The 27,211-nt window shown below is 40.7% G+C and overlaps 1 protein-coding gene across 1 annotated transcript in view; it reads right to left on the bottom strand.

Annotated features, from left to right (window-relative positions):
• The window catches only part of LOC149865597 (sucrase-isomaltase, intestinal-like), a 139,853-nt gene that overhangs the window by 24,619 nt on the left and 88,023 nt on the right, over positions 1-27,211 (bottom strand). Inside the window, exons 13-17 of the mRNA XM_090041063.1 lie at positions 26,748-26,865; positions 17,185-17,353; positions 16,649-16,765; positions 12,711-12,859; positions 1,954-2,038 (exon numbers count right to left, since the gene is read on the bottom strand). Coding sequence (XP_089897189.1) covers positions 1,954-2,038; positions 12,711-12,859; positions 16,649-16,765; positions 17,185-17,353; positions 26,748-26,865 — 638 coding nt within the window. The remainder of the gene's footprint in view (positions 1-1,953; positions 2,039-12,710; positions 12,860-16,648; positions 16,766-17,184; positions 17,354-26,747; positions 26,866-27,211) is intronic.

Here is a 27,211-nt window from a genome sequence, read left to right as displayed (position 1 = left end):
GCAATGGGCTTTCACCCATCCATCTCACACCAGAGCCAGGACCTGAGTCCTGCTCTTAGACACCATTTCCCTCCCACCTGCAGCCCCATCCCATTCACCTGGCCACACACCCTGGCTGTGCAGGTCCCACCTGGTATCCATGGGGATCCCAGGATTGCTGGGTGATGCCAGCATGGGGCTGGGGGTCATTGCAGGGATGTACAGGGAGTGGATTGCAGATCTGCCCTGGGCCCTGGCCCCATGCTGTCACTGCCCTGTAATCCGGATCCCAGCCCCATTTGCCCATCCTGTTCCTGAAGGCCACCACTCAATTTCCACAGCCCCATCCTGCCCCTTCCCATCCCATCCTATCCACCCAGCCGAGCACAGCGACCACTTCAGGAGTTTTGGTGAAGTGTTGCAGGCAGGTTGGCTGGGTGGCATGGGAAGAGGGGAGCTGACCTGGCCTGTGACAGCTGACTAAAACTTCCTAAGTGGCCCTCCAGCCAAAATAATTGCCTACCCCTGCCTTAACTTCTCTGCCACTTATTGCTAATTGTACAATTACTTTATTATATTCCTTTAAACATACATGCTTCATTATTTAGCCTCAGAAATAAAATTGGGTTAAGTTTGAAAGTACTCAGGATAAAACTGTTGAAAATACTCAGGAAAAAATAGCTTATTCTGGTAAAAATGTGGATCAAAAGAAATGAATGTATTTTTATGAATCAGAATGCGTTGTTATCATAGCATATAATGATGAGAAGAGGGATTTAAAGTCCACCTATTCCTGTATCTTGCCTCAGAGTGGCTTTTTAGTAAAGAGCATGAAGATGTGCAATGGTTTTCACCAACCATTTGAGTCTGGCACTGATTTTCAAGAATTGGCAACTGGCTTAACATCCTGTGAACTCCCCCTGTTAGTTAGCTGCTAAGAATTTTGTGAGATTTAAAGATGACTGACTTTCAGAAGGATCAGAAAGCAATATCCTACTGAGGTCAAAATGATTTTATAAAAGGAATAACAATTTCTGTTTGAACTTCACAGAGGTACAAAGTTTAGATGAAAATGTGTGGCACACAATGGCTCATTTAATACTCTGATAATCAGCACTGGAAAAAATTACACAATTCATCATTCATATTCTAGTAACAGACTCACTGCATACAATAGTAATTTATGCTACTCCAGCTCTAACTATTTAGCATTGGTTTAGCTATTAAAGATATAACTAGATATAACTAGTGTTGCTCAGCTATTTCAGGTAAACTATTTAGTATTGCTTAAATCATGTTTGCAGTATCTAGGTTTGGTGTTGAATATCAATACAGCAACTGTGTAGAAAAATCCTCCACTCTGAGGACTGTAAATAAACCCACTCTGCAGTTAGTATACCAGCATCAGTGCTAGCAAACGCCCCCACACCACTTTGGGAAACAGCCTGTACATCCACAGGATAAAGCATTTTTATATCTACTGGAAGTAAATAAGATGGTCATTTTAACAGAAGAGGGTTGCATTCATTTGCATTTGATGTTGGGGAACTCCTAGCATATTCTTTCAGAGCTTGGGACCCAAAATATTATGGGCTGGTTTGAATTTAGAGATTGGTTTGTTGTTCTGGCAGCTTTGTCCAGAATTGGCAGCCATTCCTGGTCTCTGTTTTTCCTTCTCTGTGTTTCTTCCTGCTTTCAAACTCTATAATATCCTTATTGCTACAGATGTCCTCATAGAGTGCCATCAGCACAATACAAATTTGCAAATAGCAGAGTCCCGCTTCTGTATGCATAATTGTACTTTCTTTACAGCTTGGTATCTTTTTGAAATTCATTCCTCAGGCATTGTGAGTAGAAGAAAATGTGGGTGAGTAGGGATAATGTATGTGAACTACCCCATACGTGATTTTAAAGCCTGAGCAGTGTTCATGTCTTTAATTCCAGTATTAAAACTTTTAAAATTGCAGTACTTGCCTCTTGAAGAACAGGAGCAATCATAAAAGCAGGTCCCCAAAGAAAAGCCTTATCTATTCCATGAGTCTGCAGATCAGAAGTAAATCTAGTTTTGAAAGGCAGATGCATATTGTTAATTCAAATTTGATTTTTTTCAAATAACTTAGGAAATACTTGGACCCTGTAATAATACTGACTATAACAAGAATTTCCATTCTTTAAGGGATCCTTCAAAATCCCCCAATATTTTCCCTGGCTGGTGGGAAGAAGTTGCACTTTCCTTTTCCCAGTCCTTAGTATTCATAACTTATATTTCATTTATACGGGAAATAAATTGTCTTAGATCAAATAATTTTAAACATAATTTAAAACAGAGTTGACCCTTAGCTATTCTCATTCAGGTACAGCTATTTTATAATCATGTAGTAGGGTAGATGCCCATGTTTACATCTTTTACTAGGATCCTAACTACTTTGGAATATAGTTTGAGAAAAATGTACTCAGCAGGCAAACATGAAGCACATTCAAAATGTTTCAGGACAGTATTTTTAAGTAAATAACAGGGTTTTCACAACTACTCAAGGTTGCCTGTTCCAGTATATCATCATCATATATAACCTCAACCTTCCTTTCTGAGATGTAGGCCAATTATTTCTTGTCTGAAAATAGATGTGCAGATCTTTGTAATAACCTTTTACATCTTTCAAAGCTGTTCCTATGTCATCTTGCCTCTTAGTCTTTTTAATAGGCTAGACCCATTTCCTTCTCCCTTTTCTCATAGGTCACATCTTTGAAGGTTCTTGTCATTCTTGTTACTCTTCTACAGCATTGTTCCAGTTTGTCCTTCTTACTAGACAAAGTACTCTAGCTGACATCTCACTAGCGTGGAGTACAGCAAAATACCGTATTTTCGCACAACCCCCAAAATATAATACATACTTTGGGGGTTTTGTTTAAAAGCAGAATGAAGAAAAAAATATTTGTCCAGAGTTATGGCAGCATGGAGAAGAAACAGAACCGTATCTACAGATGACTCACCCTCCTTTTCCTGCTTAACTAAAGCTGAAACCCTAGCTGCTGCTGAAGACTGGTCTTCATGGGTGGATCTATGATTCTGAAAAGACTTAAAGCATCTCAAGGGTTGTTAAATAAGACTAGTAGCTAGCAGACATCAAACTTTTCCTAGGAAAGGTTAGCTTGATTAGTGGAACATCACGATCATTAAACATTAAAAAGTAGACATGGTTGTTAACATCTGTGGAGTGAAAAACAATTAGCCATGAAGACAGTTGACTCTCTCAGCTGCCTGAACAACAATGCCACACGTGCTGCAGTGTGAAGGAGGAATCAAAGTAGAGTGTTTCTATCCCAGGCACAAAATCAGTTTCCCTATTTAACAGACATAAGCCAATTTTGGGGGGCTCATTCTGGGGGGGAAAGGTACATGTTGTATAGAAGAAAATACAGTATTTATCCTGTTTCTTATATATGACACTCCTAAAAAGATGTCTGCCTTTTCTGCCTCTGCATCATATTCATCAGTAATATCCAGCATCCAGGCCATGATAATATCCTGATTCTTTTCTGCAGTGCTGCTTACTTAGCTATTCCCCATTGTGTATTTAGCATGTGATTTTTCCTTCCTCATTATAATACCTTCTATTTGTCTTTTTTGAATCTCATCTTTCAGATTCCTGGTCACTTCTCCAATTTATCAAGATCTTTTTTAATTAAGATTCTTTCCTCCAAAGTGCTTGCAGCCCCTCTCAACTTGATGTCACCTGCAAATAAATATATTCTCTATTCCACCGTTCAAGTCATTAGTGGATATATTGAATGGTACTGGACCATAAGATCTTTTTCTTCCTTCTAATATATTCATAGAATTTTTACTTATCACCTTTTTTTACTCCTTCTAGGATGCAACTCATTTGCACCTCAGCCTTTCTGATTTTTCCTTATACACTTGTGCTATACTTTTAAACTCATCCTTAGCAATGTGTTTGTGTTCCCACTTCTTGTATAATTCCTTTCCAATTCCAAATCATTAAAGAGGTCCTGATGCAACCACACTGATCTCTTACTATGCTTCCTATCTTCCCTCTATATTGTGACTATTTCCATTCTGCTTTTAATAAAGCGTCTTTAAGAAATTGCCAGCCTGGACAAATTTTTTCCCTTAGAATTCCTTCCTTTGCCTACCAACTTCCTCAGTTTGCTGACACCTGCTTTTTTGAAGTCTTTTGTCAGTACTCTGATGTTGCTGCACTTATCTTACCTTAGAATTGTGAACTCTACCTTTAGTGATAGTTTCACTAAAAGCACCTGTTACCGTAACGTTCCCAACTACTCCAAATCAGAGCTAAAATAGCCACACTTCTCTAGATACTCCCTTCACCTGCTGACATAAAAAGTTGTCCCTACTACATTTTAAGAACTTGTTGGATATCCTGAGTCTTGCCATATGCTTTTCCAATAGACAGATACCTGGGTAAAGTTCCTTTACTAACAACAGATCCAGTCTTTTGAGTGATCCTGTTAGTTGGTCAAAAAATTACTGTGTTTTCTCACATTTCACACAAAAAATGTATTTTTCTTGTTGCCTCAACCAAACTGCCTTTTGGGATGTCACATTTCCTAAACACTCTGTGCTTCCACAAGAACTTACTCTGTTCACACAAGATTAGGTCCCAGACCTCTGCATGACTGCTATTTCTTTAGTGTAAGTAGTTTTTTTTAGTACTGTTAGTGTTTCTATACCACAAGCCTCATTAAGATACTACCAGCAGCACAAGTTACAGTGATCAGCTATTACCTGTGATTAACACTGAAATCTGCTCCTTCTGTTTACTAAGCCAGACAGAAGAGACAGTCAACCTGGCAGCTGTATGGCTGCATTCAGGTTTGTTCCTTTTCCAGCCAAGAAAAATCAGCTTGCTTGCTTAAGACACACACACTGATTTGGGGACACTGATTGTTGAGGTGCATGTGATATGCGATCAAATATATACACTATTTCATCTCTTCCTATGTTCATTCTGGCAGACGAGGTTCTTTGAGTAAACTGCCTGGTGAGGGCCATCCCGGCCACAGCGGGGGAGATCACCATGAACCGCACCGCCCTGGGCTGTGAGAGCCAGATGCAACCCAACATGATGATCACCAACGAAGAGGCCAAGAAGGTTGTGATCATGGATGTGACCATCCCTGTGGAGAACCTGTGCCAAGCTTTCACCAACACCCATGCTTGCAGGTGGGAGAAGTACGCCCCGCTGGCCAACTTCCTGAAGTGCTGTGGCTAGGATGTGACGGTCGACGAGCTCATCGTGGGAACGCTCAGAGCCTGGGACCACAGCAATGAGAGTGTCCTGCATGCCTGCCGCATCTCCCACCACTATGCTAAACTGATGCACTGCCTCAGGGTGTCCGACACAAGCCGCTGGTCCCGCAATATGTACGTGGAGCACATCACAGGCCACTGCCAGTACTCCAATCCCACCAGACAGACTGCCACTGGACCAGACAGAACCTGACCAGGTTCAGGACCACCTGAACCCCTCTCAGCACCAGATGGACTTCACTTTGAGCGGAATCTCAGCAATGGACCACCCCGCTCCACCTGAAGAGGACCCCCGCGATGAGACTCTACGTGGACTGAGATACTTCCTCCACCGTTACGGGCCATTATACGGGCTTGTGTGCATCTATATTCTTTCTCTCTCAGCGTCATGAACCCCCTCCTCCCTCCACTCCCCGCCCCTCTCCCCCGGGCTTAGTTGGCTAACATAGTATTTTCTGTAACCTAGTTGCGCTCCCCTCCTCACCTCCATCCCTCTAATGTTAGTCTCTCGCTTGGGCAATTTGTATTTTCCTACTGGCTTTGTCATCTTTTTGGATTCACAATACTAAACATCTACTAATAAAATTCAGTCTTTTATTAGATTAACTAAATAGCTGGAAAAATTGTTGTTTGCAAGCTTTCGAGCACAAACACCCTTCTTCAGGCATAGGGAGAGTCTGCTGGTGTTTTGTGTGTTTTCCTAGGTGGAATAGAAGCCAAAATGCAGGTTTGTGAAAATGCAAATGTGTGGCATGAAGGATCAGAGGAAATGGGAGACAGGTAGGTGGGTAGGTGGGCAGGTTGGGGGGTGGATAGGGAGCAATGTTGAACTGTTGATAGAATGTAGCTGGTAAAATGTAGAGAGGTTACTTGGGATTGTCAGATGGCAGGCAGGTTATGATAAATCCAACGTATATATTTAGTGCATGATTTTTAGGATCCTGGAGGTTTATGAAGCTCATCTATGAAAGGTGGTTTTTAAGTTCCCTTTGAGGATTAGAACTGAGAGACTGGAGAGAGAGTGGTTGTTTTGTGAGAAGCGTGAATCCACGGGTAATTGGATTTTTTGTCTTTGATAGATTTTCAGTGTGTGTTCATTCTGGTACATAGTTGTTGTTTGGTTTCTCCTACATACTTTCCATCAGGGCTTTTGGTTCAGGATGAGCTATATTATATTTCTGGAGGTACAGGTATAAGATTAAGGGATGGTGATGGCTCCGTTATGAGGTGTGTTTATTGTAGGAGTGTCAGAGTTATTCTGGTAGGTTTACATTTCTAGTCCTGGCATGGTCTGGATCCTTTCAGTGTGTTTTGGGCCATAGAAAATTTGCTTCTGGTGATGAGGGTGGCAAGGCTCAGTGCTTGTTTAAAGGATGGGTGGTTCTGGAAAGACCTCTTTAAGAATGGGGTCTTCTTCTAGTATGGGTTGCAATTGTTTGAGGATTTTCTGTGTAGGTTCCAGGGAAGGATGATATGTCATAACTAATGGTGTGTGATTCGTTGGGATTTTCTTTTTGTACCACAGCAATTCTTCACATGGTATCCAGGTTGCTCTTTCAAAAGTGTCATCTATCTCTCTGGAGTAGTGTCCTTGTAGGGCGAAAACCCTTTTGGGATTTGCAGGGTGACGATCACGTGTATTCTCCTCAGTGCAAATTCAGTGGTATCAGAGGACTTCGCTGTGTATTACAGCTTTCTTGGTGCATTTAGGGTGATTGCTGGTTATCTGCAGATATGTATGTTGTTCCATGGGTTTCTTGTATATGGTGATTTGTATTTTACTATTCTGGATATTGATGTTGGTAAATAAGCTGGTAACATCCATGGTGTCTAGGAGGGTACTGCTGGGAATGTAGTCTATGTTTTTAACTTTTTGTACAAAGTCTGTTGTGTCTTGGACAAAACTCACTCTTTGGGTACCAAGAGGTTTTAGGGTGGATTTGATGAAACCTGATATTTCCTCATTTAGGGTTCCATGGTTGAATAGTATAAGTCTGCCTGGGTTCCCTTGTTTGTGGATTTTAGGGAGCATGTGAAAAGTCCTACACTGGGTAGTGGCGGGGAGAGGGGGAATCAAGTTCTGTATTTTTTCTTGTAGTTCAGATGGAAATGATGTGATGGTGGTTTTGAGTTTAAAGGTGAAAAGAGGATTTTGGTGATTTATACTAGACCCCTACCAAAATAGATGTCTTTCCCCCTTCTCTTCACCCAGAGAGGGTCAACAGGTCTGCTTCTCACCTCCTTTTTGGATTTCTGATGAACAATGCAACACCTCCTCCCTTTATCCCTTGTGTACCTTCCCTGAACAGGTTGCACACTTCTGTCCTCATATTCTAGCCCTGTGATTTACCCTGCCTTGTCTCTATGATGCATATTAAATCTTATTTTAGTCTGTGTACTAGTATTGTACTATACCCCTATCATTCCTCTGTATACCTCTAAAATGTTCAATGCCAGTCTTGCTTATGAACCTATTGTGATTTCTCATTTCCTCCTCAATCTTAAGATTCCCAGCCTTTTGATCCACATCACCAGGGTGACCCTTAACTTAAACCTCCTACTTTAACTTGTTTGTTCCTTGGGGACCTCTTCTGTCCTCCCTTTGCTCATCTCTCTCTCCAGGCTTCTCTCCCATCCATCTCCAAACCTGCGCCACACTTCTATCCTGAGCTGCACCTGCAGAGTGAATCTGAACATCAGCAGTTTTTTGTGGATTCTAGCACCTGTTGAGACTATGGTTCAAGTAGAGCATCTTGTCCTGGTTCCATCAACCATAAAACTATAAGATAAGCTGCAGTGGAACCCAGTTTCCAGTTCACATGAAACTCACTTCCTAAAATATTCATTTACATGATACCCTGCAGTGATTGATCCCAGGATCTCCATAGCCTGGTACTATCTCACATGTAAAGAGGGTCTTTATTAGCTAAAGAATGATATTTTAATTGTTCAGAGTGTGAAGTTTTGTTTTAAAAATGATGGTAACACCTGCATACATACATGCAGTGATTATACCATTACTGGATGTAATGCTTCCTAATTCCTCAGAGGGTACAGTACTTTCATGAGAAAATTATCCCCTGCAGCTATACATAAGGTAGAAAAAAGAGAACTACCCTGTCTGTGAAAAGGTAATGCACCACATTAAGTCTTGTTACAGTGAAACTGACGCTTCCCTGGAGAATACGTTTAAGTCTTAAGAACCTTCTCTGCAGGACTCCAGCTATGTTGCCTAAAATTTATTGTGATTTGTCAGGTGACCATAGAAACTGACAAATCTCTGTTCCCAGGCACGGAGTTGGTATTTAGAAGTAAAATTCATCATTTTTTTTTCTTTTAATGCTGTATAGCCTCTCTACTGAAGATTTTTCCTTCATTTTAAATATAATATTTGACAGCTGACAGTTTTATATCCCAGCAATCAGACAGATCAAGGATTTGAATCTCTGACTGGCACATACTCAGTGAATGCCCTAATCCACTGGGATATTGAGCCATTCTCTCCATCAAACTCTCTGTTTCCAGTCTATATAAATAATTAAACGTTCATTAGCCCAAAGAGCAAAAATCCAGTTGGATAGGCCCACAGCTACAGCATTCATTTGAGATACAGAAGACCTAGTTTAAGTCTTTTATTTTAAATGAGGCAGGACAGGGACTGAAACCTGGGTTTTCTACATTCTAGGTGAGTGCACGTGCCCCTGTGGTATTGGCTATTCTGAGATCACTCTTTCTCTCTTTCTCAGTCTCACTTCAACCTCTGATCAAATGCTAATCATTTCCCAACAGAAAAACATTTTGTTAAAAACAATTCCTGACAAGCTATAATCCTATCATCAGCATCTTTGATTTGCTTCAGCCACTTCAAAATTTTACATGACATTCCTACAGCTTCTATACACCAACTCCATGCAGTTTCATTGTTTAGAAAACTATTCTCTAAATGGTATTCAAGTCAGCATGCTTCCACATGTGAAAAGTGCATTGTACCTGATGCTGAAAGACTTAAGCATTATCGTAGTTGGCAAAACTTGGCAACAAGAAAACAAAGAGCAATGTATTCAGTGTTCTGTTTTCTAAAATAATGGAGTTTGCAAGAACGTATTGGACAAAAGGCAAATATGCCTGAGGCTTACTCCATGTTCTATCTGAAAGAAATGTTGCTAGATAATGACAATAACTTTCCATTTCCAAGGTTTTAATGTTCATAAAACATTGCCTGCTTTTGATATCTCTGAATGTATGTATTATCCAACTGCAGAATAATATTTGATAAATGTGTGGGATTATCTCTTTGCAGTCTGTCTCAGTATCTAAGGTCTTTTTTTTATTTTTGAAGGCTGAGGCTAACTAATTAAATCTTTACTGTGATGTCAAAACAATTTTCCCCCTGAATTAGTATCAATCAAAATAAAAACACATCAGAATGTATCAGAAACTAACAGCAATTTTGAATAAAACCACTGTGTGTGCAATGATCATTTACTTCAGGGCTGCCCAACTTCTGAGTGGCCAGGAGACACAGGGCCCCAAGTCACACACCGTGCCACACAAATGCTAATCGACAGGAATACTAACTTCCCACTACTGAAGATTGAACAAGGTATTCTTTTATTGGTGGAAATTTTATCACTGATACTTTCTCTTATAGTTGTATAAAAAAAAAATCAATGTTTAAGAACAACAAACATGTTAAGCAAAAATATGGTTTAAAGAAAATGTTTGAACTATCATAAAACCTAGTCTGTGAAATAAACAACTATAAACTTTTCTCAGATGTTATTCATATACATGTATGTGTGTTTTGGAGGAATTCTACTGTGCTATCACATCATCTTAATTCAATTTATAAATATACATTACCTTTCGGGTTAAACATTTGCCATCTATAGGAAAAGACACATGAAACTGTCAGGCTTCTACTAATGAAGCTGTACCATTAGGCTAAATTGTGATATGTCTCATTAGTAACCTTTCATGTATATTATTTTCTGTCTTTTTAAACAAGTCAGGCATTCTGAAATAACAATTTTACCTAAAGCAAATAGTAGAGTTAATTAAACAACTCAGAAAGGGAAGATAAAGGTTTTTCTGGCTTATACATCCTAAAATAAAAGGAAATAAGTTGTGTCAAAAATCTGATCACCAAATAAACCTTTAAGCTGGTACATGCAAACTAGGTATTAGCATCTGCTTCCACAAACAGAAATCTTTTTCCCTTTCTTCACTGTCCAATTTGTGAGCACAGACATAGGTTTTCTACAGCACACACACAGATGCATCTGCTAAATTAGAAAGTACTAACTTTGAGGTTTTTTTGAAAACGTGGCTCTGACAGGACTGGAATACAGATTTAAGTCAAGTACTGAATAAGGTATATTATTTCTAGCTACTGCAATTTTTTATTCTTGTCTAAGAATTTATTTTTTTCAGGAATATTATTAGTGTAGTGTAATTAAAAATGAAGAATATATGTTATTTTAAATAAAAAGCTATCGCATATACCATATTTACTGCAATACAAAATGAGGTTCCCCTTCCCCCAATCACGATGGGAAAAAAGCCCCTCATCTTATATTTGCATTCCAGCAATCCCCTTCCTCTCAAATGCACCACCCCCACCCATTATATACATTGTCTATCATTAAACTTCTGCCAAAAGCAGCATGTGCTCAGTCATGGAAATCAACTCGGAAACTGACTGAATGCAGCCCATGATGAACATGCCCACAAAACACCTGGCCCACATTGGGACAACGTACTAATAGGACCTTTTTTGTGTCCCCCTTAAAAAAAAACAGGCAATTGCTCCTCCAGGATATAATGAGCACTGGGCCTGGAGCTACAGCTCTGACACCCTCTCCCGAATGCAGCCCATCTGAAAAAGAAACAGTGCCAGCTGTGCTCTGCTCCCCTCAGTGCCAACTCTTTTCAAGTCGTGATGAACCACTGCATCAAATACATTTTGACTTCCTCTTCACTCCCACAGTTGAGCAGTGCCTTTCTTTCCCATTTCCAATTACTCCTGTTCCTTCCAATAATTGGAAGTAGTGACTAGTGCCTCCTAACACTGGGGGAGCACCAGCAGCCTATCAATGACTTGGGGGGGTGCACAGCCAAATCTCAGGGGGTGCACATGCACCTGCGTGCACCCCCTACGTGTCACCAATGCTTCCAATTATTCCTGTTTCTACATTCCCACAGTTAAGCCGTGCCTTTCTTTCATTCTTTAAATGTCTGGCAAACAACACTGAACTTGTATGTAGCTGAAAGACTCTGGCACCCCCCACTCTTAACCTGTCACATGTGATTAGAGTGGTCCTCCCCGCTATTGGGTGGAAACAGACCAGGCAGCCCTTTGCCTCATTTGCACATACATTTCTGAAGTGTGGCAAAAACACTCAGTTCCATGGGGGGCTAATTAGCACAGGGATCCTTTGTGGCAGTATCTGGAATACACACACACACACACACACACACACACACACACACACACACACACACACACACACACACACACACAGAGCAGTGTTGAACTATGGGGTCATTCTGGCTTCAAATGTTGTTGACTGTGCTGGGGCCCAGCCCAATGAACTATACAGTAAATAATGAGCCTTTCAGCTCTGGACTAGTTTGTACTATATATGACTAGCTATAAAAGTGCTGCTCAAAAGTGTGTTTATGGAGTACCTTTGCTGAAACTTGCAGCAGTTCATAAGTTAAAATGCATTAATTCTGGATTAATTTACCCATAGTAATTTGCATATATGCAAGTGACTATGGGTATGTTTATTGTGAAGCCAGTGTTTTTTTGGTCACTTGCATGTCAAATTAACAAGAGAGGAAGTGGGGGGGGATGGGGGGAGGCAATTGCTGAAGTTCTGACTCTGGGCCCCTCTGCTTACCCTCTGCAGTTTCTGTCCTCCCCTGTCCCATTCCCCCTGCTTACTGTCACTTTCATCCACATCATGTTCAGGGAGGGAATGGAGCTTGAGCAGGTTCTGACAGGGGAAGGGGAGGGGGAGGGAGGGGAGGGGAAGGAAGGGAAGGAAGTCTTCAGGGGGGAAAGGGAGGGCAGAGGGCAAGGGGGTCTACCCAACCTCTCCCACCCACTATTTTCCCTGATGTGGCAGTGGGAGGGAGATAAGTTCAATACAACCTTCTGATAATTGGATTCCACACCTGGAAAATTATAACAAATTTATAATTTTTCCATATAACTATGGGAGGTCATCTTATATTCAGGTTCATCTTACATTTGAGTAAATATGGTGTCAAAAGGGTTTTTTGTATTCTCACTGTAAACTGCTTTTAAGGGAAAGGAATGCAATTTCATTACTATTAACAAAGTAAACACCAACTCAAATGACCTACACAATGGATCTGTAATAATACTGTAAATAAAATATAACCAAAATGAAAGAAACCAATTACTTACTCATGCATCAGTCCTCGTACCACTGTGTTTCCATGAACATGTGAGTCAAAGAATAAGGTGTATAAGTAAGGCAAGAGTGTATATCTAATCAGCAGTGTAGACCGAGATATTGCAGCAAATTCTGCTCCAAAAACTGCTGGATCTTGCTCCTAGAAAAAATTGTATAAAAATAAATGATTATTCTGGAACAAGTGGCCTGTTCATGATTGAAGGAAAGCTGCTGCTGACAATATCAGTATACAGTAAAAGTTAAAAACCAATGGCAAACTAAGATTAAACCACCACCAGTCTGATATGAATAAAGAATTTTTCATTCTTAAAAACACTCATGTACTCTATGAGTTTCACATCTCACACTGCAAGGGGTTGATGACCCCTTCCATCCACTTTAAGGCTAGCAACAGAAATTCCACATAAACCAGTTTAAGTGATTGGATTCCACACCTGGAAAATTAAACCCACAACAGAACAGAAGTTCAGTGCACATAAACCACTTTCAAAATGGCTAAAACTGGTTTAAGATAAACCTGGTTAGATGTAGTATCAGACTTAACTGATTAGGTTAAAGTGGTTTAAGGAACTTCTGTCCCAGATTCCCTTTAGATTCAAGTTAACTCAGTCCTGCAGTACCCCAGAATGCCTTGTAGCCCTGGACTGTGCTGTCTGCTCCAGCGAAGCAGAGCTGGCTCCGCCCTGAGCTGTCACAGAACTGAAGCAGTAAAGCCTCTACTCCCCAGCCTGCTTCCTACCTAGGCCTGTCAGCCCAGTAGGACAGGGGACAGAGAAACAGTTGCTCACTTTAAAGAATCAACTCTAGGACAGAAAACAGGAACTAAGGGGAATTCTAGGTGTTCAATATCCTGAAAAAACAGGAGGGCGAAGAATACAGAACCAAACACATGTGAAATGTGCCATGTGTTTCTCTACTCCAAGATGAAATCCTGGCCCCCACTAAAGTAAATAGCAAAATATAAGTGTTCAATAGGAGTTTAAGAGGTTTTAACTTTAGTTTTCATTCTGTTTATGCAAATCTGGCTGATAGTAAATGCAAATCAACTTGGGGGCACAATTCATGCTATGTAGCCATGGACGTCTCTACATGTTCATTTACAGCAGCTTAAATTTACTATGCAGTAAGTGGGAATAGGCTGATGTCTACACTTCCAGGCATTAAGACGCATTAACGCTAAAGTTAGTCCCAATCAGTCCACATACACAGTGTTATTGTGCAATAAGGCATCGACATGTGCATTAGTGCACAGTAATTAACTGGGTATAAATTTGATACCTGCACAATGCAGGTATCAAATTTACACTCAAGTCTGCATAAGTTGCTATATTTACTGCACACTACAAGTGCGCACATGTAGGCATGTGCCTGTACTGCTCAGTAATTTTGGTTACTGTGCAGTAAATGTGCATGTGTAGATGGGTTCACTGAGTAGTTTACATGGCATCAGATACACTTACAAATTTTTGTCGATACACTATAGTGAGGACATTTCTAAAGTCAAGGCTAAGATTTTTAGAGCAATGAAGAAGATTTATTTACATATTTTCAAAAAAAAAAGAGGAAGATATAGTATGAAATCTGCTACCCTGCTTTGAAAAGCCCAGTCCAACATTCTTACAATCTAGAGACCGCACTTCTGGTTTTAAGGAATTTTCCAAATATTTTACTAGAAACTGTTAGCACTGAGAAAAAAGAAAAAACAGATCATATTCATATTCATTGGATATTCTGGACCTGTTATTTGGAATGAATTAGATGTACATAGAAACTATGGAGTGAATCAATAAATGAAGTCCTAGAATTCCTTTATTTCTTTAAAAATTATCCCTAATTATTCAATTTTCTCTTTAAACTAAAAAATAGCATTGTGTGTTCCAAAGAGGGTGGAACATAAAAGGAACAGAAATAATAAAACTGCTTTTATATTATTTAATGCTTTTCAGACAAGAAAATTATTAATTAATCTAATATCTCTGAGTCAGGCATAGTAGACACTTAAGATTAAATTTTAATAATGCACTTAATATGAGGTAAAATTCAATATTGAAGTTATTTTTACTCTCCCTTGCATCTACATCAGAATTAGTTAGGGTTAATTTTTCCCACTAGGTTTTGAGCTCTGGATACTAGATACTGATATTTTTTAAATTATGTTATATTTTCACTACTTTGATAGGTGCACAGTGCAAATAGTGCCTAGGTACCATAAAAATAATCAGTCTATAGGGCTTTCTGAAGCATTCATAGTTCCCTGTAAATAAAGAATGATCATTAATTTCTTTTTAATTAATAGAAAGCCAGTTTCATAATCTTTAGCAGCTCCAGGAAGACCAATTAAAGACGCTCATTTCATTCTTTTTTGAATTTGGGAAGTTGTTATTTTGCAGGGAGCAGCCCCTATGAGTTTATCAAGCTTCTTCTTAAACCAAATCAAAATTTTTGCTTCTACTGCTCTTACTGGGAGGCCATTCTGGAACTTCCTTCCTCTGGCAGTTAAGGCCAACCTACTTTCCAGCCTAAATTTATTCACAGTCAATTTATACCATGCCCTAAGCATTCTGCCATCCTTGCCCATACTGATCAGTGGCTTCTCCTCTAAAAACATCAACATAAGGGTGATAGGGCCATCTCCCTACATACTTAAGAACTGATGAGTATACTATGTAACCATATGACTGCATTTCATTCCACACAGTTGGACACACTAATTAAATACCAACCTGTATGCAGGCCACAAAAATAGGCTTATCATAGACATTTCCTCTTCTAGCTACAGAGGAATACTGTAATATTTTGGATACAGTTGTATGATACCTCTCCCTGACCTCTTAATGGCAAGCAGTGTGCTTTGCTACACAATTACCAAGTTTTTTTGTGTAATTAATTTATGAAGACATACATAAACTGTACTGGCTGCCATGGTTGCACTATCCTGTAAAACTCAAGCTTCACAACAAAGTGAAAGTTAACTAAAAGATCATGAGCTCCATCTTTACACATCTCATCTTACCAGAGACAAAATCAGCAGAATCAGTTATTTGTTCATTGTTACGTACAAAATAGAGAAACAAAGCATATAATCAGAAGATTAATTTCAGAACTAATTTCAGAAGTTAAAGCAATTTCTTTCTATCAAGGATAAGACCTGTAAGGCTTATTCAGTTATATGCAAGTCAAGACAGAAAACAGAATATATTTTTACATTTATCAGTTTAGTTGCATTTTTCAGATTTCATTTCTTTTAGGGTATCTTGCATTTCTACTTGTATCTGTCCTGGACATTTCTAATGTATAAGAAATATAGTTTGTATAGAGTTTCTGCCTATGATACATGCCTGAGAATTGATGCAAGATAATGCCAGTGGCATGTCCTGTCAGCCCTTAATATGTGTTATGGAGAATATAAAAGGATTGTAGAATATTATAACTCAAGGCAAGGGGATATAATGAAAGTTAATATTAAAAAAAGTGTAAACAATTATATTTAAGGCACTCAATAATCACAAAACATTTCCTCTGTCTTTGACCTACCAAATAGCTATGTTTCCTTCATAGTGTTTGATAACATCACTAACACCTGAAACAGGTCAGAAACAAAATGCGGATCTTCATAGGTAAATGATGAAAGAATTGAGTTTATCCATTGTTCTGTGCAGGTTATCTTTTGTCATTTAATTGATGCATCTGGATATTTCAGTATGGCTTTCAAATGTTACACATGATTTATTTTTTTGCAGTTTCTATCCATCCATTTTAAATGCAGAATGCAAAATAATATCTAATAGCCCTGCATCACATAAATCTTTCTTTTTCAGGCAGCACCCATTTACCAAAATTTTAGAAGGATTACTGAGTGTTCAACATAAATTACCATGACAAACATGAAAATTATTGACTGTAGTGTTAAGTAACCTTGTTTAATTACCTTATTGCCCTTTGCATTATGGTTTCTGGAAAATGGATAAAATGAACCAAGCTGCATCCAGCGCAAGCAGAGTTCATAGGTTGTATCCAAGTTAAATCCACAGATATCAGCACCAATCTGAAAAAAGAAAATATTATTATAATTATTATTAGGTATAATTTGGCTCTATATCAATAAACTACAGTAAAACCTATTTAATGGCTTGTTATTTTGGTTTTGGTGATTATAATTAGAAGGGCGCATAACACAGAGCAATGAGTATTGAGAAAATTGACTAGGACTAAGACGTTACTGGCCCTGAGACTGTTTCACTACATTAAAAAAAACTTATCAACTCAGCTTGCAAGATTAAATATATATCTCCAAAGCTGGAACTAACTGAAAAAGTTTATCTTGCTTTAATCAACACCTGTTACATTACCTATGACTTGACCTCTTGCTACACTAAGCATTTGATTTAAGTTAATATTTGGATTAATTTAAAGCAATACTATGCATGAGAGAGTGATTGCTTGACAGCCATTGGGCAGACTTACGTATGGAATCCCGAAAAGATTAAATTCCAACATTCCAATTATTGACATGTGCATATCTTTCCAACGTGAAAAGTTGTCACCTAGCCAATGACCTGCATATTTCCCACTGCCGACAAATGTAGAACGACTCAGAACAAATGCTCGCTTTCCAGTAGCCTTCTGAGTAGCACTGAGAGAAAAATACGTCAACATCAGCGATTAAAACCCAACTGAAAAAGCCTTCATTTCCTGGGCTCAGTTCTGAAATTCTCATGTAGGTGAAACCTTTTGTTAAAGAAGTCATTGAGTGTTTACCTGTGTAACCATTATTATTGTGCTACAGTATCCTCTGAGTTGTGTGAAAATACAGACAACTGTGGCCAGAATCTCATCATTCATGAATCCCGGACAAGCTGCTAATGCAAAAGATTAAGGGGCCTTTATCCTCGTTGCTGTTTGTTGTGACTAGCTACAATTTGACCCAAGGTGTGCAACTTATTAATTTTCTTTTGGTGCAGGGCCCAAAAACAAAAAACAAAGAAAACAAAAACCCCCAAATTGAATGCCATAGTTTGGGGTGGTTTTATTCTTTTCTTAACTAATGTGCACTAGTCTTATGGTTTAAGTTTCAAATTATTCTTTCAAAACAAAAAAAATTGAAACAATTTGCATCATAAATGTCAAAATGGAATATTTTGACCTATTTAATTTCCCCCCCATTTTTTCCACCTAAAATGATAGAAAGAATGTTACCTTAATTTGACACAATTGCCTCCAAAGAGCAAATAGTTCATTACCCCCCAAAACCTTGACCCATCTCAAAAATAGAAATTAATACTGCATCCATGTAAAGAAAAACTGTAACAGTAAATTACTATGAATGTTTGTCAAAGTTGTCATGAGGATCCTAGATCCCATTACTTTTGGGGTTGGGTAGTCCTATTCAGGTTCCCCATGAATCTGAATAAAAAGTGCATCTTTCATTATCTGTGCCTCAGGCTTAATTCTCCCCTCATTGAGCCAGTTATGCATTGAAATAAAAAAGAGTTGCTTTTGTGGTGATACAGAACAAGCTATAGGACTCTAAAGAAGACTTGTAGAGGGAATCAGCAAAGGTATGCCAAAAGACCAAGCTCCTGGAGTCAGAAAGAAGGCTGTCTATTAACCATCAGAACTAGACAAGGTAAAGAGAGATAAGGTTGCTGAAAGGCAATATTTAAGTCTTTAGGGCAATGTTTGTGCAGAGATAAAATCTAGGCTTATTTGGAGAATTATGTACAGTAACGGGCAAAAAGAGGAAGCAGAGGCTAAATATCCAACCAGTCCTGAAACATTCCCAAAATATTTCCAAAGTATTTTCAGAATTACAAAATATTCATAGAGGGCAAAATTCTCCTCCAAGATCCGCAGAAGAATCCATCTGCACTATTCTTCTCTCCTTATGTGAATCTACTTGCACTGAGAATGAAGTTTATCTGCCCCCATAACAACCAGTCATCACATTTGAGTACTATTGTGGGAAGTGTTGCTTCAGTTTGGCTACTCCAACATATGGCCCTGTTTTCTCATAAATATTTACCATGACCGTTATCAGGACTGCTTCCAAAATCTGCCAGGCCTGATTTACAGCCTCAACAATGAGCCTTGTGAGACTTACATTCATATTACTTTTAGTAAGCACCTGACAAGATGTAGTTGTCCCTTTCATTAACATACTCCAGTCAGTCACACATCTGTTCCTATAAATATGCAGTATACAAAAATAATAGTATTGTTTGCTTGCCAATTAAAGGTTTGTTTAGATACAGGTATTAACTAATGAAGTATGTCTTTGATAGCCAGTAAAAACCACAAGGGACTAAAGAAGAGACTTCAGTTCAAACTATGAAACCACCACCACTGCTGCTTTTCTTCCAGCTCTGGCTCTGCTCCAGCCTAGGGCAAAAAGCACATATTTGCCCTTCCCCCAGTCCCAGTGGCACCCTGTTTTGGTGGCAGCAGCAGCAGCTCTAGTTTGGGCTCCATCTCTGGGTCCCAACCAGAGCTGCCATGACCACAACAGCTACTAGAGTCAAAGCTGTGCTGGAACTGAAGGGTAAGCAGTAGAGGTGGGGGCAGAGGCTCTTGGGGAGCAGGCAGCAGGGGGACAGGGAGGGCAAGCACAAGGGAAGATAGGTGTCAGGGGGTGCAGGCACAGGGGAAAAAAGTGGCAGGGGGGACAGGTGCTGGGAGGCAGGCACTGCAGAGGAGGGCAGTTGCTAGGGTATGCAGCGGGGGGCAGGCAGTAGGGAGGGCAGGTGGTATGGAGAACAGGTGGCAGGGGTCAGGCCACTTGACTAACCCACTGCCTAACCCATACTGACTTCCTTACTGCCTGTCCCCCTACTGCCTCCCTCACCACCTGGCCCCATTGCCTACCTTCCTGCCACTGCTTTCCCTGCTGCAATGGTGGGAAGGATAGAATTTACAGTGATTCTCCAATAATTCGATTCTATACATGGAAAATTATAACTAATTTATAAATTTTCATGTATAGAATCTAAATGGAGTCATCCATCTAAATGGAGGGGAGTCATCTTCAGTTCAGAGTCATCTTGAATTCAGATAAATATGGTAAATTTCTTAATACTTTAAAGCAGTTTTTGCATGCTAATTTTAGGAATCATCAATTATTTAATTTCACGTATAATATTGTTTGGTACTTAATGTAGCAATGATTTTCAAATAAACCTAAGAAAATCAGAAACCTAAAACCATTAAGTTTTAGACCCCTAACATGTTACGGTCCCTTGAAAATCCCAGACTAAAATATTTACAATTTTCTGTATTGTCATTGTATCTTCCGCTTCAATGAGATGTAGTCACGAGTCTCACAGATGTATTACTGTTATTTCCTATTGATTCTCTGCCTGTCACAAATTTCTTAAGATGCATTATCCCGATGACGCCAAACATTGGGGAAGAGTATCCACACTTGAGGTTAAGCTAGTGATCCAGGCCAACCTTGATAGGCTTGCAAGGTGGGTAGCTGAAAACCTGATGGCATTCAATATGGAGAAATGCAAGGTGTTCCGCCTTGGGGGAAAAAAACCCACATCACACTTATAGGCTCGGCAATGCTACACTTGCTAGCACCAAAACCAAAAGAGACTTGGGGGTTATGATTGACCATAAGATGAACATGAGCCACCAATGTGATATCACAGCCGGCAAAGTGAACAAAACTCTGGCTTGCATCTAGCGATGCATCTGAAGCAAGACCTTTGGTGAGGCTGCAGCTGGAGTACTGCATCCAATTCTGGGCTCCACAATTCAGGAAGGGCATAAAGAAGCTTGAGAGAGTCCAGAGGAGAGCCATAAATGTGATCAGAGGGCAAGAGAACAGGTCTTATGAAGAGAGGCTGCGAGCTATGGGACTCTTCAGCCTGGAGAAGCTCAGGCTCAGGGGTGACTTGGTGACAGCCTATAAGTACATCAGGGGTGTGCATCAGGATCTGGGGGAATGCCTGTGCACTAGAGCACCCCAAGGGATGACAAGGTCCAATGGTCACAAGCTCCTGCAAGACTGTTTTAGGCTGGACATAAGGAAAAACTTCTTTACTGTCCAACCCCCAAGTCCTGGAGTAGCCTCCCCACAGGTGCTTGCACCACCTATTCTAGACACTTTTAAGAAACATTTGGGTGCATATCTTGCTGGGATCCTTTGACCCTAGCTGACTTCCTGCCCCTTGGGCAGGGGGCTGGACCTGATAATCTTACGAGGTCCATTCCAGCCCTAACGTCTATGAAATCTATGCAAACAAACTGATTGCTGTTCATGTAAATAAATCAAGAAATATTAGGCTTTGGGGCAAATTCTGCAAAATGTGTTATTCCCGAAATGCAGTGGAATCAGCATGGCTTGGTGGTGCTAGAAATATTCATGTGGAATGGCCCCATGCGGGCAGGAGTGGATGCAAAGGGAATGCAGTGGTATGGTTGGCTCCACTTTTAGAGCACATTGTGGGAGAAGAAACCAAGGAAATTTTTAAGTTCCTAAATCAAATAACAATTCCCACCCCCCATTCCTTCTCTTCCCCTCCATGCTCAGCAGCATACCCCCTCCTCTTCCCCACCTGCTGCTGATGCTGTCACTGCTGCCTCTGACTTCCACAAGGGTGTGAGGGAGCTCCAGAGCTGCTTTGCCCCATTCCAGCTAGGATTAATTTGTGGAACAAGGAGCTGGGCTCAGCAGGGTATAGCAGCAGCATTGGCAGTTGCAGGTATGTTCCCACTTCCTGCCCAATTCCTCAAGCTGTTCCTCCCCAGCCCAGAAGCAGACTCAGGAAGGAAGAAACCACCTTCTGCCATCACTACTGCCTTTGTCCCCAGATGAGCCTGGCTCCCTGCCCAGCCCAGATGAAGTGCAGAATGAAGAGTGGTTGCAGAGTGGAGCAATATGGGGGGCATGTGGGAGCTGGGGGCTGGTTGCAGCCATTTCTGCAGCACCAGTTACTGTTTCTGCACAACCGTTTACAAAATCCTGGATCTGCCCATGCATACAAGTCTCCATATGCTTCCTAGGAATATGGATTAGTCACATTACCGGGAAAGGAATTTATCCTTCTTTACTCTTTGCATAGACTCCTTGCAAAAAGACTCAGACACTCTTTGTGTGTAGGACAAACAATTTTCCCATTTGCAAAGTTAAAGCTAAGGCTCAGTTATACTGGGAAACCTCTGAATTTAACTTGTGTGAATAATTCATAACTAATTTATTTAATACATTTTACCATACCATGACTCATCACTGAATCTAATCTAATTTTCTTATGTTTATTTGTTGATTTAATTTATTCACCAAGTAATATCTATGAATCATTCTTGACCTGAAAATTGTGTGAGAACCAATTGTTGCAAGGATTTAATATTTGAAAGTGAAGCCATTTGAACAGAAACATAGGTCACATGACAAACGTCTTTTCTCTGGCTGAATTAGCATAATTATTAGCATGAGGGTTTTCTATGCAAATATTTATTATAAATTTGCAACAATTCTGCAATAGGTGGTATTTTGATAAACATTTATTCCAGCAACTTCATTTTCTAGATTATTATTTGTAAGAAAATGAATACAAAAGGGATACAAATACATGTATCCATGAGACAAAATTTATTTTAAAAGCTGAATTAATATGCATGGAAAACAGTTTACAGAAATTGTCCAGCTTTGCTGCAAAACCCACCTGTGCTTCTGCCTTTAAATACATTTTGAACTGCTTTATATTTGAAAGAGTTTTTCTTTTGTCTTCAAGAATTCTTTATATTTGATTGAATAAAGCATTTGTATTTCTTGGGAAGTGCTCTACCCTTGAAAGGCAAGACAATGGTTGTAAAAAAACACGTTTGTGTGGCGTGTTTATGATATTGAAATGAAACAGACATGAAAAAGGTCAAAATTGATCTTTTCTTCCTGTTTTTGTTGTGCACAGCAAACGTAGCACGCGCACTGGATGACTGTTTAAAGTAGACTACCTCCTGGGTGGCAAAATTCCTAGTCTCAGGGCAATTTTTCAGATGTGGAACTGGATTGAAGGATGGGATCCTCTTACATCACAGCTACTAGGTTTTGAGAAGATAGGCAAATCTGAAGAATTTACTCAGCTTTCTTGGGCACAGGGACTGTGCTTGCAGTTGTACAGAACCTAGCATAATGGTGCCCTAATCTTGACTGAGCTTCCACAGTAAAGTTACTAAATAATAACCATACAAATCATAGAGAAGTAGTGCCGGAAGGGACCTCCAGAGGTCATCTAGTCAAATCCCCTGCCTGAGGCAGGATCATCCCTATCCAAACCATCCTGTACAAATCCATGATCTAAACTCTTCATAAAAATGTCAACCCTGATACTACACAAGACATAACACCCTAACACAGGTGAAGTGGGGAACCGCAGCAGCCAACATCCTGCTTCTATAAAAGGCTATTAATATATACTCAAGAAAACCCAGGTAGAGGCCCACACCTGCCACCACAGAGGAAGGGTCAAACCCCTCCCAGTCATTCCAAGCTGATCATGGGCTAAAATTCCTTCCTGACCCCAAAGATGGTGATCAGTCTGACCCTGAGTGGACGAGCAAGACCCGCTAGTCAGGAACCTCTGGCTTGAAGTCCTAGGAAGAGCACTGGCTCACCCCAGTCAAAGTCCCCAGCCTTGCCTGCAGCCAACACCTCATGCCTCTGAGGAAGGTTTAAAAACACCCTGACACATGTAGCAGAAGGGCTTGGAGAACAACCAGCAAAGCCTAGAAACATGAGAAATACCCATAGTCAAACATACGCTATGCATATATCTTTCACCAACCAGTAGCTGTCCAACCTCTTTCATAGACTTCATAGACATTAGGGCTGGAAGGGACCTCGGGAGATCATCGAGTCCAGCCCCCTGCCCAAAGGGCAGGAAGTCAGCTGGGGTCATAGGATCCCAGCAAGATAAGCATCCAATTTACTCTTGAAGGTGTTCAATGTAGGTGCATGAACCATCTCCGCTGGCAGACTGTTCCAGACCTTGGGGGCTCGGACAGTAAAGAAATTCTTCCTTATGTCCAGCCTGAAACGGTCTTGCAGGAGTTTGTGACCGTTCGACCTTGTCATCCCTTGGGGCGCTCTGGTGAACAAACGTTCCCCCAGATCCTGGTGGTCACCCCTGATAAACTTATAGGTGGCCATCAGATCACCCCTGAGCCTAAAATTTTCCAGGCTAAAGAGTCCCATGGCTCTCAGCCTGTCATCGTAAGATCTGTTTTCCTGACCTCTGATCATGCGCGTGGCTCTCCTCTGGACTCTCTCAAGCTTCTCCACATCCTTTTTGAATTGTGGAGCCCAAAACTGGATGCAGTACTCCAGCTGCAGCCTCACCAAGGCCGAGTACAAGGGGAGAATGACGTCCCGGGATTTGCTCGAGAAGCATTTTGGTCGCTTTACTAGCCGCAGCATCACATTGGAGGCTCATGTTCATCTTGTGGTCAATGATGACCCCCAAGTCTCTTTCTTCTGTAGTGCTATCCAACGTAGCACTGCTGAGCCTATAAGGATGCTGCAGGTTTTTCCTCTCAAGGTGGAGAACCTTGCATTTTTCGGTGTTAAACACCATCAGGTTCTCGTCCGCCCATTTGCTGAGCTTGTCCAGGTCAGCCTGGATCACCCACCTATCTTCTGGCATGGATGCTTTGCCCCAAAGTTTGGTGTCATCGGCGAACTTGGCCAGTCCACTCCTGACTCCAGTGTCCACATCATTAATGAAGATGTTGAACAGGATGGGTCCCAGGACAGAGCCTTGAGGGACCCCACTGGTCACAGGGCACCACAATGAGTGACTGCCATCGATTACAACCCTCTGGGTCCGACCACGGAGCCAGTTTCCCAGCCAGCGGATCATGGTGGAGCCAAGGCCACAACTGGGCAGTTTGGCCAAGAGGTGATCATGGGATACCAGATCAAAGGCTTTTTTGAAGTCAAGATATATGACATCAATCTCTTCTTGCTTGTCCAGGTGATAGGTCACCTGGTCATAGAAGGAAATGAGATTGGTCAAACAAGACCTACCCGCAACAAACCCATGCTGGCTATCCCTTAGAATGTTAGCCTGGGCCAGTTCATCAAGGATGGCCTCCTTAATAAACTTTTCTAAGATCTTCCCCAGAGTAGAAGTCAGGCTAATGGGCCTGTAGTTAGCCGGATCCACTCTCCTGCCTTTCTTGAAGATTAGCACTACATTGGCCTTCTTCCAGTCTTCGGGCACTACACCACAGCAGCAGGAGTTTTCAAAGATCCGTCCCAGGGCCTGGGCTATGACGCTCGCCAGCTCCTTGAGTACCCTGGCGTTCAGATTGTCTTCGTGAACACCTCCAGTGATGTAGCATCCACACCTCCCCTATTCCACTGCCTCGCTGCTCTAACAGTGAAGACGGTTTTCCTGATATCCAATCTAAACCTATTTTGCTGCAACTTCAAAGCATTGGTCCATGAATGAAACAGCAAAATTAAAGAGCGAATGAAAACAGCACAAATACAGCAGGATTTGATCCCTTCCTAAAACAGAAATATATATTTTGTGTCTAACTTCAGTCCTAACTGAGAAAAGGCCATAGGTTGCAGTTGGCAACCTATAGCCAGGAAGAGACTGAATCTGGCCTGAAGCAGTTTAAGGGGATAGGCAGCATACTGCAACGTAGGCAGCAGAGGTGTCTCCAGGGTCAGACCACCTGCCTCTGCTGTCTGTTCCCTACTCATCTGTCCCTGATGTAGAATCATAGGGCTGGAAGGACCCTGAAGGATCATTGGGTCCAGCCCACTGCATGAGCAGGAAAGACATCTGGGGTCAGATGACCCCAGCCAGCTGACTGTCCAGTCTTTTCTTGAAGACCTCTAGGGTAGATGACTGCGCCACCTCTGGGGATAGCTTGTTCCATAGTCTGGACACCCAGTTGTAAAGAATTATTTCCTAATGTTCAGCCTGAAACTATCTTCCAGGAATTTGTGGCTGTTGTTTCTAGTTTTCCCCTGGGGAACTATTGTTCACCGAGCCCCTGATGTACCCCTCTAATATAGCAGTAAGCTGCAATCAGGTCCCCTCTCAGCCTTCTTTTCTTTAGTCTGAAGAGTCCAAGATCCCTCAGTCTCTCCTTGTATGGCTTGCCATGCAAGTCTCTAATTGTACAGGTGGCCCTTCTCTGGACCCTCTTGAGCTTTAGCGCATCCTTGTTGAAGTGCAATGCCCAGAACTGGACACAATACTCCATTCGTGGCCACACCAATGTTGAGTAAAGCAGGAGAATCACTTCTTTGAATTTACTGGAGATGCACTGATTGATACATGCCAGAGTTTTCCACTGTGTTCCTATAGTGCTGTGAATTTAGCTCTTCTATGAAAGCAAAAGGTTGCCAACCCCTATATAAAAGGTCATTTGCTTTTCCTTTTTTGTTTGGTTTGTTTTTGAATGTTTTAAAATATATATCCATCCTTTGAATATCACTAGTTTCAAAATGACAGATATTGTTAGAATAAACACTCTCCCTTTCCCAGATGCATGAATAACATCCTTTAATATTAGGTTAGCTGCGGTGCAACTCAACCATTTAGAGGAACAGTCTCTTAGAGCAAGCTAAGCTATTTCCATGATAAGAAGAAGATTCTTATCTTCGGGCATTTGTAGGTTTCAGATTCTTTGCCTGAAGTTATATCTTCCTGTGCTTATGACGCTGCAATTTGCTGCTATAGCAATTTTCTAAAGTCATCAAGAGCCTGATTCTGTAGTTGCTGTGGATGAAAAACTCTAATGGCAGTCATCAAAGTTTCCACTTCAGCTCCACATGAGCAGCACCTAAAGAATTAGGTCTTATCAGTAAATTATGCTGGTAGATGAAACAGAGGATAAAGATTTTGTTTTCTTGGAGTGGTCCTTAGTGTATGACAAACAACAGAGAAATAGTCATTGCTTAACAGGCTCCATTTCAAAGTTTCCCAAGTAACGTACATTGTTCTTTATATTTGTTATTTAAACTGCATAAAATCTGTTTAGGAGAAAGTACTTAGGTAACTTACTAGAAAGTTGGTGCTGTCTGTGACCAGCCAAAGAGGGAATGTGTGTTATAATGACTGCCCAGATAAGTCTTTGAATCTGGACATAGAGTTTTCCAAGCCAGAGAGTTACTGGTAATTCCTGAGAGTGACAGGCAAAGTTAAACCATTAGTTACATTGTATTTCAAAACTTTTCACATTTTTATTCAACAAAGACGTACCACAAGATATAATAAAATGCCAAAGATTTAAAAAGAGAAAAAGCTAGAGTGCTGCAGGTTTTATACTGCTTAGATCTCTGCATGTCAAAGGCAACGCTGACTCTCCTTCTAGGTAAACATAAAGCTATGTTCGAAGGATGTACAGCTGAGCAGAGTGTCTTAATGTCATTCAGATTCTATGTCCAGTAAAGCAGTTAGCAAGCAAATCACTGAATCACTAATAATGCTACAAAGTGACACTTGTTACTGATTAACATAAATCATAA

This window comes from Crocodylus siamensis, chromosome 4 (assembly GCF_052110815.1).
Source record: "Crocodylus siamensis isolate JL-2025a chromosome 4, ASM5211081v1, whole genome shotgun sequence".
Classification (NCBI taxonomy): Eukaryota; Metazoa; Chordata; order Crocodylia; family Crocodylidae; genus Crocodylus; species Crocodylus siamensis.
The sequence above is the reverse complement of the archived record's forward strand: the minus strand, read 5'-3'. Positions and strand labels throughout refer to the sequence as shown.